This window comes from Bos indicus x Bos taurus, chromosome 10, assembly GCF_003369695.1.
Source record: "Bos indicus x Bos taurus breed Angus x Brahman F1 hybrid chromosome 10, Bos_hybrid_MaternalHap_v2.0, whole genome shotgun sequence".
NCBI classification, from domain to species: domain Eukaryota; kingdom Metazoa; phylum Chordata; class Mammalia; order Artiodactyla; family Bovidae; genus Bos; species Bos indicus x Bos taurus.
The window spans coordinates 52,313,959-52,329,766 of NC_040085.1; the positions used below are offsets into that span (position 1 = coordinate 52,313,959).

The following is a 15,808-nucleotide window of genomic DNA, read 5'->3' on the forward strand; positions in this document are numbered from 1 at the left end:
CACACCCCTTGATAGGAGTTGCTCTGACACATCCAATGTGTTTGGGTCTTGTGGGTGCTGTGTCTTCAGTTAATACTACATGAAAGTGGAGTGGCCTTGAGAGCATTATGTTAAATGAAACAAATCTGAAAGGAAGACAAATACTATATGATCTCATGTATTAGAGCCTAAAAAGACTAAATCCATTGATACAGCCAACAGACTGCGGGTTGCCAGCGTTGGGGTGTGGAGAGTGGGTGAAATGGATGAACGTGGTTAAATGGTATAAACTTCCAGTTATAAGAAAAGTAAGTCCTAGGAATGTAATGTCAGCATAGTGATGACAGTTAATACTACTGTATTATTACATATTTGAAAGTTACTTAAAAGTTCTCATCACAAGGAAAAACATTTTTAAAAACTATGTGAAGTGATAGATGTTAACTAAACTTACTGTAGTAACCATTTTGCAAGTATGTGCATATATCAAATCATTATGTTTTATACCTTAAACTATGTTATATGTCAACTATCTCAATAAAACTAGAAAAAAAAAATTTAAGTGACGTGACATTGTAATGGAGGAAAACTAGGCAGTACTGAACTTACAGAGAATGGAAACTGCTGTAGATTCCAGAAAAACAATGATCCTTTTTTCTGCCAGGAGACAATGGTGATTCCTGATTTTATAAGGAAAAAGTTAGAAGTTCTAGGACCACAGAGCCAAAATTTTACAATTTTATGAAACCTCATGAATTGTTTAATCTTATTTTAATGGCAGCAAGGGTTAAAATAAAGAACAACAGAACATAACTTTTTATCAAAACATGTTTTCTTTTATAATTTTCTTTATACCATGGATTCCCCTTTTTAAATGAAAAAACATCAGATACTGTCAATGGAAAAAAGAATTTACAAAGCTCTATACCTGTTAACTTTTTGAGGGAGTACCTACTGCACAAAGCAAGTATGTGGGTTATTTCATTCAAATCATGAGAATCTGCAATTTAACAATCAAGGTAATTCTCCTTAGAATTTCTAACAGTCTAATTTTTTTAAACACAAAATGTTTATTTGGTCTTTTAAATGACAGGCACCCTTAGAGAATGTATTCCACCTATTCTTTAGACTGCTACTAGGCTTTAGCTACAAGTATATAGCACCAAAATCCATTTTAATAATATCATTAATATTGATTTTAATACATATAATCTCATGTAGACAAACTGGAAAAATTAGAACTTCTGACAAATATGAATATAAAATTTTATAAAATGTGAAATTAAAAGCTTTTAAAAAAACAGCAATTTAAAAACGCAAAGAACAGTCTTTGCTTGGATAACGAGATAAATCTATACTGGTTACACTACAAAAACTTAAATGTCTTAGAAGATCTTTGGTTTAAAAATCAAGACTATTTCACAATTCTATTGTAAAATTTTAGCATAATATAGAAATATTGAAAGTTACTAAAAGGATAAGAAGTGCCAGATTTTGTTTTTTTGAGAGGTGCCAGATTTTTAAAGATCAAAGTAAACATCCGTTTTCTCCCTTGTGTTACAATTTGTGAAAGATTTTCTGTATTCAGATAGATGAATGCTCACCTTTAGTTAGTTATTAACAAATCTTTTCTTCCATTATATAATGAACTGTAGCTCAGAACTGGAATGGTACAAGCAAATCACTCAACTTCTTCATACTTTGATAAATAATAAATGAAAAGATATTACCCATAAGTATAATACAGAATTCTAGGTGGGGCCCTACCTACCTATATTTAAAAAAAAAAAAAAGACTTTTGCGAAGACAGGGTAACATAGTTATCAATTCATTGACTTACAGGGCAGGGCAAAAAAGGAAGCCTTGCTAAAAGTGTTCTGGCGGCTCTGAACTCTTGGTCCATGCCAACTCCCCCCTCTGTTGGAACTGTGCAGTCTCTAAAAATCAAGTACATTTCCAAAGTCATTTATGAAAAAGGAGAGAGGGAGAGCCAGTGAGAGTGAGCCTGACTTGCTAACTTGAAAAAAAAAAAAGTCTCCAGCACCCTATAACCAAAAGGGAATAGTGGAACAGTGCAAAGTCAATCTTTGGCCCCTTTCAAACACTGGATACTGATTCCAAAGAAACTCACACTCAGTCCTTATGAGGAAAGCTTTCACCTGTCAAGAAGACTTATTTCTATAGCATACAGGGAGCCATCTAGCTCGAGACAAACTGACTAGTCCAAGACAAAGGAGCAGACATTTTATAATTTGGTTTCAAGAAGTTTAAAAAAAAATTGAGAACACATCTCTCCCCTATTCTGGAAAGAGATTCCTCCCTTTAGAAAAATCTCCCTGTAAGTGACACAGCCAGGCCTGAATTGTTCAGATTCCTTCGTGCCCTGTCCTCTGTAGCTGTACGGCCTCTGCCACCTCCTGCTCCCGGGACTGCCCTGGAACCTGGCATGAATACAGGTCCACATGGTCTGTCACACTACTGGACCTGGAGCGGCCTGCCCACCACGCTACACTGTTCAACCACTCACTTTAATACTCTGAGTGACAGGAAGACATCTTGTTATGAGAAACTACTTTTATACAGTATGGACCAAAAAGTTCAAGATGAAAGGAAACAGTTAATAAAAATTAGATTTATCAAGAATAGTCATTTTCCTTATTGGTTGGAGAATCTGTAGTAAGGGGTGATTGTATACCAACCAGACAACTCTGCACTGCATACAGGAACATCTCACTATCCTGTGTAAACTCTTAATTTATACACAGGTCAGCTTCTGATTTACTTTACAGTAACCATCAATTTAAAGGACTGTTCTGCATGCTCCTGAGACTTAATCTCCACCATTTAATAAGTCTGATTTCATGTGTTTAACAACAGCTTTTTTTTTTTTTAACCTTAAATAACAGAGTTAGTTAGCTGTATGCCTTTTACAGGGAAGAAAATAGCTTTCCTACTCAAGATTTTATTTCTACTATGAACTTTCACAAAAATTTAATAATGCCCACATTATTAAAATGAAAGTCTGTAATGAATTTAGACATAGCTACTTTTTAAACCAAGTGTGTAACCTAGCCAAGATGATGACTTTGTTTAAAAAAACTGTAGGTGCTGAGACACCTCAGACAGGTGCAGTGTGGGGAGGCACAGGAGACCACTTCCTCTCGCCTGGAAACCTGCTTTGACTCTAAGACAGATGACCAAGTTTTAAGTCATCTGTTTTAAGATGTTGGCATTTTGCTTTTTGCAAGAAAGAAGTGTGTGTGTTCTAGAAAACACGGAAAAGTCTCCATGCCATGGAATGAGGAAAGCTTTGAAGTGCCTTGTACCTAAGAAGTACGACAGCAGTTCTGACATCAGCAATGTCCCTTTTTGACTTAAAAAATATTGGTCCTTAAAATGTTCATATTATTCTACATAAATGACTTACTAAACTTTTTTACAACTGTATTTTTTTTAACCCAACTCATCACAGAACATTTAATTAAGCTAAATTAAAATCAATTTTAGCACAAATAATGCTTTAGTATACAAAATATCACCTACTATTGATTTTGCAGTTTGAAACTGGTAACAACCTTAAACTAGAAAAAAGATACATGTAATTAAAAAAAAAATTTCCAGTCTTTTCCCTTCTCCCCAGGAAAATTTTACATCTGATATCACAAGAACCCTCGATGACCTTTCAATGTCTTCCAAATATGACAGGTTGGCAGACTTACTGGTGGTCTCCTTCAACTCGTCTCTTGCGAACTATGAGAAAAATAAAGAATGTTAGAAATCCCTGTTAGTTTGTACAATGTTGATTTGCTTGTGACAAGTTTCTGTGCAATCCAGTTAGAGTTGTAAAAAAATGGATTGTCCATTTGTAGTTCACACAGCCATTAAAATAAAAAACTCGTATCCTTTATTATTAAAATAAAAAACTCATATCCTTTACTGTGTTCACTTACCTGCTGAGAACTGAGGAGCTAAGCTCCCCTGTGCTTATACAACAGCAACATTAGAAATCCACAGTAGAATGGTCAGCAGTCACCTTCAACTCACTGTGCCTGTCTCATCCATGTATTAAAAAATTTTATACCTCCATTAAAAATGGTAACTTATCATATTAAATTTTGAAATAACACACAGGCAGCTGGGATTAGAAAGTATGAAAGGTAATTTGCATGCCCTTCTGGTTATTTCCTTAGTTTGTGAAAGAACATACCAAAAATACTTTTGAAAGTTTCAAAGGTAAGTGAGTTGCTACTACTGCTCTCCAAATTTTCCTTCTCTTATCTCCTACAAAATGAGCCAGTTTGGGGCTCTGAGAATACAACAAATGCAAAGTAATGCAGATGTTAGACCCTAGTAACATGGTGATGTCACCTCTGGCTACCATAAACTCGGGAGGTCAAAGTGGTTGACCCACAGTTAGCAGAGTAAACAAAGGCGCACATCTAAGGGTGCCCAGCCTAGGCACGGGCTGGAGACCCTGAGCTGCGAGGCCATGCTTGTTGGCAGCAGGGTGAGGTCTTCAGTCAGGATCTTGCTACCTTCTCTCTCACCTATCAGCCACCAGAGAACATTTGCTGAGAGCTGGCAGCTCAGGGCTCCTCAGCATTGGGCAGTGGGAACCTGCTGCTTTTTGTAGTGTGCTCTTTGGCAAGCAAGGCAACCTCTCTGAGCCTCAACTCATCCTCTGTAACAGGAGAATAGTGACACCTGAACCTCATGGCTGTGCAATTCAAGGCTGCTTCAAAGTGAAATCGCTTAGTCATGTCCGACTCTTTGCGACCCCGTGGACTGTAGCCCACCAGGCTTCTCCATCCATGGGATTTTCCGGGCAAGAGTACTGGAGTGGATTGCCATTTCTTTCTCCAGGGGATCTTCCCGACCCAGGGATTGAACCTTGGTTTCCCGCATTGCAGGCAGATGCTTTACCCTCTGAGCCACCAGGGAAGCCCCAAGGCTGCTTAGTATTGTGTTAATATAGAAAGCATTCAGTGGGGTTAAGGAATGGTCCTGAGGCCAGCCATCTTTTCAGAGTGAGGAAAGCCAATTTAGCCTTTATAAAGTTAGAGGATCTGCATGTACACATAATTGGTTTTGATACTCTTACCAGTAAGTTAAGTTCCTCTGTGTAAGTTACATGGTTGGTCTGTTAATTTCTATACTCTCTTCTGTGGAAGCAAGCAGGAAGGCAGCTGCCTCTGTGCAGCCTGAACTGGCTGTTTTAAGAGAGGAATGAAAAGCCAACAGGTGCACAGGCCTCCTGGCCAGGCTACAGGTCTTGCTCTCATGTCGTTCTGACTGCTGGCTTCTGTTCACTGGCCTTTAAGAGATGACTGGACAATCAAGTGACGTGAATAAAAGCCTGTCCAGCTATTGGCTGGGCGCTGGCTAGAAAATGAAAACCAGGAGGGCTGCAGTTTCAGGTCCCCATGAACATTTATATACACAGTTATATAACTGTGTGCACCTCAACTCTAATTTTAGCCCATGTTAACAAAGAACAAGTTTACTGAAATATTAGGGGAAGAAATCAAATGGAGAACTGAGTCTGCAAATACAAACTTAATTCATGTATATAGATATCTGAACCACATGGATATATCTGAAAGGCAAATCATATTCTTTAAAGTAGAACATTTCCAAGAAAATTTTGAATTGCAGTAGTGTTTGGATATTATTGGCAGACCATTTCAGATGTTAAAATGCATATTATTCTAAAAATGCACATTAAAAACAAGATCGATAGGACAGATAGAACAAAGTATAGAAAACTGATTACATAGTTAGTGAGTGTCAAGACAGGAACATAAGACAGAGTTCAATCGAATGTTGCACATACACCATATAACCTCTTTGCTGTTATAGCCGTGATACTTCTTAGCTGGAGAGATGGCGAGTAGGTAGGATTATTTCAGTGAAAAGTTGAGACTAAGAAAACAATGAGAGAGGAAGACGTTATCAACAACTAAAGCTAGGATACAGCCCTATTTGCAAGGTGAAGGAAAATTATATGCCCCAGAGATGCTGTGCAAGTTGTTAAGTCTTGTTCTCTGATATCTCTGTCCAGTTACCACATACTAGAATGCTTGTAAGAAAACAGTCTTAATAGGCTTGCCATCTTGATCTACAGGCAGAAATCAAAGTGCAGGGTAACAAGTAAAACCAGCTGAGCGTGCAGGGAAGGTAGGCTGCCGCTGCTGCGCACACAGGACAGCAGAGGATAGGCAGAGGCCACTCCTGACCCCCGTTCCTCACTGGCGCCACGTGTTACCTCAGCAATTCCTCAGTTCAGCCTATAGACGAGAGACTAATACATTTGGCCCTATTCACAATTCTTTAGCAATTTCTTTCCAAAACCCCCTCCACTAACATAAGTTCTCCACACTTCATGATTAGTCAATTGCCAATAAATCCTAACTGATCTCATTTCTTCTCCATCTCTGGAAGAGTAGTAAGAATCGTGTTTTTGAAGCATCATTTTAATCATGCACTCAGTGAGTGCCCTAAAATGGCTCTCAAATACCTCCACATAAATTCCAAAGAAATCTAAGTTCCTGACCATGTAACTTTAGTGCCTCCTATCAGTATTCCCTCTTAATCCGCTGGCAGCATTTTATTTTCATTCTGTTAGCTTCAAATAGCAAGTACTTGAGCAAAGTTTATTCTGGATCCTGCATCCTGTTAAGAAAGTCAGTTCTCAAAATCTGCAGGCTGTCTTCAGCATATAAATATAACTTGCTTAGTCCCAAATCTGAGCTTCTATCCACGCAATTCCTCACTCCAGGAATGTCCTTATTCTCATTTTACGCCTGAGACCCGTGTCTGAAGCTCTGGTTTGGACCAGAATGAAACAGCGTGGGGAGGGCAGGCGGTTTGTCTAGAGAGCTACCAGCACAAAGCCATTTGCCCTCAGCTTGGTGTCTGACCACATGGCCTCTTCATCCTCTTACACACGCCTATGCACAACTCCTTAACTTCCCAGTGTTGACAGAAGGCAGCCCAGGAAATTGTTTTCATCTCTTCCCTGCATCTTCCACCTGCCAAAAGTCTTTCTTGCTCTGCTATCAGGCCTTCCTTTCTGACAGATCTGGACAAAGCATCTGCCACAACACGCATGCAGAAGAGCACAACCGCTGAGCCCTCAGGGGCCGGCACCCCTTCCGCGTGCAGGGTTGGATACATACAGGCCCTCGCGGTGCTGCTCCTGCCAGACGGCTGCTGGGACCTTCTCTAGGAGGGACATAGGTGACAGATGGCTAGGGCTACAAGGATGCTGGTGGGATCCCAGGAAAGCTAAGGTGGTTTCAGAGGAGAGGAAGCATGGAGACTCGCTCTCTCCATTCGTCCTCTCCGTTCTTCCTCTCTGCTATCTCCCATTCTGGAAGAGTGTCCCAGGAAAGCTGCTTAGTTAGGAGAAAATTCAACTTTGAGCAGGATTCAAATTCTACTACATTTTTTTTACTTAATAAATCTTTATTAAGTACCTACTATTGTCAGACATGGTTTTAAAGCTGTGGATTCAAAAGATACACATGGCCCCCGACCTTCAAAAGTTTAAAGTCTTAGAAAATAAAATAGATTATTAGAATGAAGTATAACCTAGTAAGTAAAAAACTAACTTTTTAAAGCCAATAAGGTATATGTTCTTAAGGTTTTATAACTGTGAAGTTCAGTTAGACTTGAGAAACACTGCTGTAAAAGGCAAAATTTAAATTCCTGAAGTGTAAAAAACAGAAGCTAACTAATGAAGAAATACTAAATAATCAGCATACTTTCCAAACTACATCTAAAGTAAACAACACACACCAAATTTCCCTTTTAAAAAAAAAGAGGCTAAAATCTGCTACGAGAAATTACAGTCATCAAAGAACAAAAAGTCTGAACTAATATTTTTCACAGTGATCTGGATTAAAGGTTTTTCTGCTCCAGAAATCTTTAAAAATGCAAAGGCAAATATGGCTGAAGCCTAAAAGAACTAACTGCATCACAGTGGAATGTGACTCCCTTTAAATAGATTGCCAGTCAGGTTCGATGCACGAGACAGGGAGCCCAGGGCTGGTGCACTGGGACAACCCTGAGGAATGGATGGGGAGGGAAGTGGAAGAGGGGTTCAGGATGGGGGACACCTGTACACTCACGGCTGATTCATGTGAATGTATGGCAAAAACCACTACAATACTGTAAAGTAATTAGCCTCCAATTAAAATAAATTAATTAATTTTTTAAAAAGAAGTATTTTAATTCTCTGCATGCATTTTAAAAAATATTTCAATGAGAAGTGTTAGTTGCTTAGTCATGTCTGATTCTTTGCGACTCCATGGGCTGTAGCTTGCCAGGCTCCTCTGTCCATGGAATTCTCCAGGCAAGAATATTGGAGTGGGTAGCCATTCCCTTCTCCAGGGGATCTTTCCAACCCAGGGATCGAACCTGGGTCTCCCACGTTGCAGGCAGATTCTTTATAGTCTGAGCTACCACGTAAGCCCCTTCAATAAGAAACACCAAACTTAAAATTCAAAAACTACATGTCTGATGCACAATACTGGATGCTTGGGGCTCGTGCACTGGGACGACCCAGAGGGATGGTACGGGGATAGAGGAAGGACGAGGGTTCAGGATGGGGAACACGTGTATACCTGTGGCGGATTCATGTTGATATATGGCAAAACCAATACAATATTGTAAAGTTAAAAAATAAAATAAATTCAAAAACTACAACTATTTTATATATCACCACGTGAAACTGAATTTCTAAAAGGGTGAAACTTTCTGGTTTGATCAAAAGGGCAAAATTTTCCTATAATGTTGAATTCTTTGTTTTAATACCTCCAAGAAGTAACTTATAACTGAGAACAAAATATCTGTTGTAGAAAACTATTTCATATTTCACTAAAAGCTACGAAGTAGGTTCTCATCCACTAACCTAATAATCACTACAACTTCATTTAAACCGAACTCTAATTCAGTCAGTATTAAAAGAACTGCAAACCCTGTGTAAAAACTTACTAAAAACAAAGTTCCTCCAATACATTAGCTTAATATTACAGTTCAGAATTTTGATTTCATACCAAGTATGTCTTACCTAAGTCATTGTTTTTTGTTATTGCATTAGCTGCCCTGGTTCGGGGTCCTTGCTGAGTAAACTGATATCCAAATTTAAGGATATTGGTATTTTCCTCAAGCATGTTGGCCATTTCCAATTCTACAGCTGTCCCCAGCTGCTGCCTCTGGAATAATTAGAAATAAAGAATAGTATTAATAAGCTAGTTCAAAATATAAGTCAAGTCTAAGACATTCATGTATATGCTGATTCTTTCAAAATACTTTCCCAATTCTTACAACATATAAGAGAAAAAAAAATAAGTTCAGTGTATAATCATATAGACATCAAAAAAATGTGGATTATTATAATGAGATACCACTTCATACTCACTAGGATGATTATAATCAAACAGATGGACAATAATAAGTATTGGCAACATACATGGAAAAATTAGGAGCTTCAGACAGGCTGGCAGGAATGTAAAATTGTGCAGCTATTATGAAAAAAAATTCGGCTATTCCTCAAAAAGTGAAGTGCAGGGTTACCATGTAACCTAGCAATTACACTCCTAGGTATATACCCATGAGAAATGAAAACATATTCATAAGAATTTGCACCTGAATGTTCATAGCAACATATTTCTACAATCCAAAAAGTGGAAAGTATCCAAATATAATAGATTCTTCAACCATAAAAAAAGAATAGATACTGGTAACATACTACCACATGAATAAACCTCCAAAACATTTTGCTAAGTGAAAGAAAGCAGACACAATAGACCGCGTATTACATAACTCCACTTATATGAACTGTCCAAAACAGGCAAATGCATGGAGACAGAAAGTACATCAGTGGCTACCAGAGGCTGGTGGGAGAGCTGAACATGAATTGACTGCTAGTGGGTTTGAATCTCTCTTTGGGGTGATGGAGGTGTTCTGGAGTTAGGCAGTGGTAATGGTTATACAGCTCTATGAATGTACTAAAAACTGTATGTATACTTTAAACAAGTAAATTATATGGTATGTGAATTAAATCTCAACAAAAGATTGGAAACATTGATTAAATAGCATTCTGGTTAAATTTTTTTTGGTTAAATTTTAAGATATAATTCTATCTTCATAATCTATAAAATTTATTTATGTTGGGAATTGAGGGAGTCATTTACCACATATTAAAAAAAAATAACTGGATTCACTTTTCAAATAAAATAAACTGAAGTATTTCACTCAAATGTATATGTTGTTTTATTTTTAGTTAACTACATTCTAGATGGAAATATTTCTAACATGTGTTTCTCTACTTCTCTAAAGAAAAGTGCATCTGGCTCTGGGTGATCCAGCAATATCTTAGGCGGTCAGCACCCAATGTGGCTGGACAGAAGCTGTGCCCTCAGGGTACCCTGGATACTGGAGTTTTCCGTTTTTCATGAACTATTCTGTTTACCTCGTGTCTGAGACTGACATGTTATAGCCACAGAAAGGTTATTATGTGGCTATTGCTACCTAAGAACTGAAAACTTTGAGGCTGGACTGTCACCTTTAAGAATCCTTCTAGTTCAAAACCACTAGCCATCTCAATCCTCTACAGACCAACCAGGGAGAGCTGCTTGTATACCTTTCTATACATTAAGATTCTGAATGCCCCAAAAGTTCTCATCCCTTTTCAGGCCTTTGCCTTCCCAAGGGCTCCCTGGAAAGCCTTCCTTTTGCCTGCCTCCTGAGTCCCCAAGCCCTGCAGGGAGTGTGGGCTGCAGCTTCTTCAAAGCTGCTGCTGTAGACCACCAACCTGGTTGTCAATTTTCAGCTCCATCAGGGTTTCGTTCTCTTTCAAAGCATCAATCAGTGCTAGAATCCCAACTCCTGTAATAAAGTTGGATTCCATATTTAAGCTCTTCAAATTTTTGTTCACTCTTAGCATATCTGCAAAAGCCTGGAAATTACAGAAAATAATTGGAGATTAGTTTGACAGCACCTGGTAAATAAACACTGAACACGCCTGAAGAAATACACACATCAATACAGCTACCTTAATGTTTCTTATTAGATTGTTTAAGCTTGACAGGCCACCTCACAGATCTCACATGTATCTACTTTTCACATGCACTTGGTCGCAAACTTTAAATTTGTTGTCATGTGTAATTCTCTGTTGCTAACACTCTCTACTGCTATTCATTCATGCTTCTGCTTATTGCTTCTTTCTCCCATGTTTCTCAGACTTTCTCTCAGTCTCTGTGTAGGAATAACTTCATCAGTGTCTCTTTGGGACAAGTTTTCTTACTTGGGTCCTGCTGTAGCTAGGTTACAGTGAAGCCCAAATGAGGGGAAATTATGAACTAACTGCCAAAGCAAGAACAGAAAGGCCACAAATAACTGGAATTGCTAGAGCATAAGAACTATGGAAAAGAAGGGCCTAACTAAACATTCACCACCTCAGAGAACAGTGTCTTGCATCTGCTTGCATTACAATTTCTCACAGGATGTGGCAGTGCTAGGCATTTGACCCAGTGCTTAATAAACACTATACTGAATAATTAACAAAGCCTGTAAGTGAGCAGAGGGGAAAGAGAAGGGCTGGGGAGGGGGGTAACGGAAGAATATGAATGTGAGTTTATTAATACAGCCCTGCAGAGGGGTCAAAAGAAAGGCCAAACTCCAGAGAACATGGGGTAAGATCAAACTTAAAAGTCATTAAAGGCAACAAGGGCAGCCACACTATAAAGAACTTGAGGCAGGTATCTACCCTCCTGAACTACCTATTAGCAACAACTGGCTAGGTGACCTCAGGTAAATTCCTTATCCATCCATCCGTACCCACATTTATTAAAATGTTACTAACGGCCTTAGAAAGGCAATGCCAAAGAATGCTCAAACTACCGCACAATTGCACTCATCTCACACGCTAGTAAAGTAATGCTCAAAATTCTCCAAGCCAGGCTTCAGCAATATGTGAACCGTGAACTTCCTGATGTTAAAGCTGGTTTTAGAAAAGGCAGAGGAACCAGAGACCAAATTGCCAATATCTGCTGGATCATCGAAAAAGCAAGAGAATTCCAGAAAAACATCTATTTCTGCTTTGTTGACTATGCCAAAGCCTTTGACTGTGTGGATCACAATCAACTGTGGAAAATTCTTCAAGAGATGGGAATACCAGACCACCTGACCTGCCTCTTGAGAAATCTGTATGCAGGTCAGGAAGCAACAGTTAGAACTGGACATGGAACAACAGACTGGTTCCAAATAGGAAAAGGAGTACGTCAAGCCTGTATATTGTCACCCTGTTTATTTAACTTATATGCAGAGTACATCATGAGAAATGCTGGACTGGAAGAAACACAAGCTGGAATCAAGATTGCCGGGAGAAATATCAATAACCTCAGATATACAGATGACACCACCCTTATGGCAGAAAGTGAAGAGGAACTCAAAAGCCTCTTGATGAAAGTGAAAGTGGAGAGTGAAACAGCTGGCTTAAAGCTCAACATTCAGAAAACGAAGATCATGGCATCTGGTCCCATCACTTCATGGGAAATAGATGGGGAAACAGTGTCAGACTTTATTTTGGGGGGCTCCAAAATCACTGCAGATGGTGACTGCAGCCATGAAATTAAAAGACGCTTACTCCTTGGAAGGAAAGTTGTGTCCAACCTAAATAGCATATTCAAAAGCAGAGACATTACTTTGCCCACAAAGGTCTGTCTAGTAAAGGCTATGGTTTTTCCAGTGGTCATGTATGGATGTGAGAGTTGGACTGTGAAGAAGGCTGAGTGCCGAAGAATTGATGTTTTTGAACTGTGGTGTTGAAGACTCTTGAGAGTCCCTTGGACTGCAAGGAGATCCAACCAGTCCATTCTGAAGGAGATCAGCCCTGGGATTTCTTTGGAAGGAATGATGCTAAAGCTGAAACTCCAGTACTTTGGCCACCTCATGCGAAGAGTTGACTCATTGGAGAAGACTCTGATGCTGGGAGGGACTGGGGGCAGGAGGAGAAGGAGATGACAGAGGATGAGATGGTTGGATGGCATCACTGACTCGATGGACATGAGTCTGAGTGAACTCTGGGAGTTGGTGATGGACAGGGAGGCCTGACGTGCTGCGATTCATGGGGTCGCAAAGAGTCGGACACGACTGAGCGACTGAACTGAACTAAATGGCCTATTTTTGATAGGCACTGCTCTATAGATTCTGACGTAAAACACACAAGTCTCTACCTCATGGAGCTTACATTTTAGTGGGGGGCCCAGATAATAAATAAGAAAGCAAAACGTAATGTCAAATGGTAAAAAGAACTATAGAGGAGGAATAAAAGGCAAAGCAGGGTAGATGGGGAGTGTTGGGGAAAAAGCTGGCTTGCTATCTTATATACAGGGCTCAGGAAAAGCCTCCCCTGGAGGGTGACATCTGAGCAAGGACTCAAATAATTAAGGCGATGAAGTTAAACTATGTGGAGCATCTTTAGGGAGATAGGAGCAAGGAGGCTGTACAGCTGGAATAAAATGAAAAAAATAGCAACAAAGGAGGTGAGTCTCCTCAGCTAAGGCCTTACTAGGCCACTGAAAGAATCTGATTTTTACTTAGTGAGACAGGGATCTGCTGGAGGCTTCTGAGTATAGGAATGAAATCATTTAAGTTTTAAGAGTCACTTGTGATGCTGTATAAAGAGCTGGCTCTGGGGCAGGTAAGGTGGAAGCATGCAGTTAAGTTAGGAGGCCACTGCAATAATCCAGATTAGGGATGACAGTGGCTTGGACCAGGTGGTGGTGGTGAAGATGGTGAGAAGTGGCTGGATATAAAGGAAATACCTGAAGACAGAGTGGGATATACATTTAAGGTTGTGACAAAGGGAAGTCACTCCATTATTATTATCTTGACTTGAGCAAATGAAAGAATGACGTTTCCATTTAGTGAGATGGGGAAGAATGTGAGAGAGGCAGGTATGGGATGAAAGTCAGGAGTCTGGTTTGGGATTTCGGTCTGAGACTTCTGTTAGACATCCAAGTAAAGCTGTTAAGGAGAAGCTGAACATGGGTTTGGAGTTCAGGGGAGAGGTATGAACTGGAGATAATAATGTTGGGAGTCACTGGCATACATGGATAATATATGGCAATGAAACAGAATGAGATCACCCGGAAAGTGAGTGTAGACGAAGAAAAGAACAGGGACGAGGGCCAAGCTCTGAGCCGTTTAGAGGTTCAGATGCTGGGGAGATGAGAAGGAACCAGTTTAGGGACCAGAGGAAGAATGCCCAAGCAGGTAGGAGGAGAATGAAATGGACTGATACCCTCAAAGTCAAGAAGAAAAGGGTTTATATCATAGTCAAGTGGGACTTCCCACAGAAATGCAAAACTGATTTAACATACAAAAGTTAAGCAATGTAATATGTATTAATTGAATAAAGGACAAAAACCACATGATCACTTCAACAGACACATTAAAAAGCATCGATAAAAACCCAACACTGTAGATCCATAAATGGAACCCTGTACAGGTTTTAAAAGAATGATGTAGAACTTTATATGCTGATAGGAAAAGACCTCTAAGATATATTAAAGTAAAAAATTTAGTTGCAGAACAGCTTACACTGCACTCTAAACTCCACTGCATTTTAAAACTCCATTCATGTTTTAAAATTTTCAAAGAAGGGAAATACATGGAAAAAATAAATATAAAAGGATAGTAAATAATATATTGCCTAATAGTAATCAGAAATTGAAAAAAGAGTAAAAAAATTTTTTTAAACTGATACTTGCTTTTATTGACTACTGAACATCATGGTTACTAACAGTAGCTCTTAGAACACAAAATTTTTTAAACTACACTAAAATTATTTATTTTTAAATTTATTTTTATTGAAGTATAGTTGAATTAAAAAAAAGTACATCTTTTCATAAAACCAGTTTAATCACCTTTGTAACATATCCTGGTATTACACAGTCATAATTTCAATATTATTAGTCACAGCTTACTTACAGTAGCAACAGGGTCATTGCTTCGGGTGGCTGCAAGACTGAAATATTTCACATGTGTGTTGGTTTCCAAAGCCTTTGCAAAATCTTTTAGGGTTGGAATTGGGATATTCTTGAAAGACAAAAATATGAAACATTATTACATTTTAGTTTTCAGTAAATTCAGTCCAATAATCAAAGACATCTCTACTTTCTCTTTTGCTTAAAATGTACTCAGAAATTATGTAACATATAACCACTGTCCTACAAATGAAAACTAACAACTCAGTCACCTCATCTCTTTGACTGTTCTAGTACTGTATATCTGTTGGCATAGAGCAAAGCATACATCACTGCTTTTCTAGCACAAGGTTAAAGAAAATTCTCACTATTCTCTTTTTAATTATTTGTATTATGAGTATTTAAAATGGTTCCATTTTTCTACAAAGAGAAAGATGTGGGAATCTACTTATAGTGCTTTCTGAGGCAGATGACATACTGTTCTCAGTCACAAGCTGTAAGGTGTTAAGAAAGATTAACTTGAAATGAGGAAAGAGACAGTTTTAGGAGACATCTGTTTTTCCTCTTAGTATCAAGACTTCAGCTTCCTGTAGCCTGGTTATTTTCAGATCATTACTATTGATTTAGAGACCAAGATACATGAGAACTAAATTAAAAAAAAAAAAAAAAAGATTAGTGATCAACTAGGCACATTAGCTTTTCCCAAGGCTTTCCTGCCTCCACTCACAGGAAGGAACACCCACAGAAAGCACAGAGGTCTAATTCCCTAGGTTCCTGTAATTTCCAGATGTTCTTGCTGCCTTCAATTCAGATAAATTAACATTTAAAATGAG

At 38.7% G+C, this 15,808-nt stretch overlaps 1 protein-coding gene across 2 annotated transcripts in view; it reads right to left on the reverse strand.

Annotated features, from left to right (window-relative positions):
* Positions 1–483: 483 nt before the first annotated feature.
* Positions 484–15,808, reverse strand: part of TMOD3 (tropomodulin 3) — an 87,241-nt gene continuing 71,916 nt past the window's right edge. The window contains exons 8-11 of one of the 2 annotated variants that reach the window (XM_027554004.1): positions 14,980–15,087; positions 10,799–10,942; positions 9,053–9,197; positions 484–3,729 (exon numbers count right to left, since the gene is read on the reverse strand). In XM_027554004.1, the coding sequence (XP_027409805.1) occupies positions 3,695–3,729; positions 9,053–9,197; positions 10,799–10,942; positions 14,980–15,087 (432 nt within the window). In that variant the 3' untranslated portion in view covers positions 484–3,694. The remainder of the gene's footprint in view (positions 3,730–9,052; positions 9,198–10,798; positions 10,943–14,979; positions 15,088–15,808) is intronic. The other variant, XM_027554003.1, reaches the window with a different exon arrangement.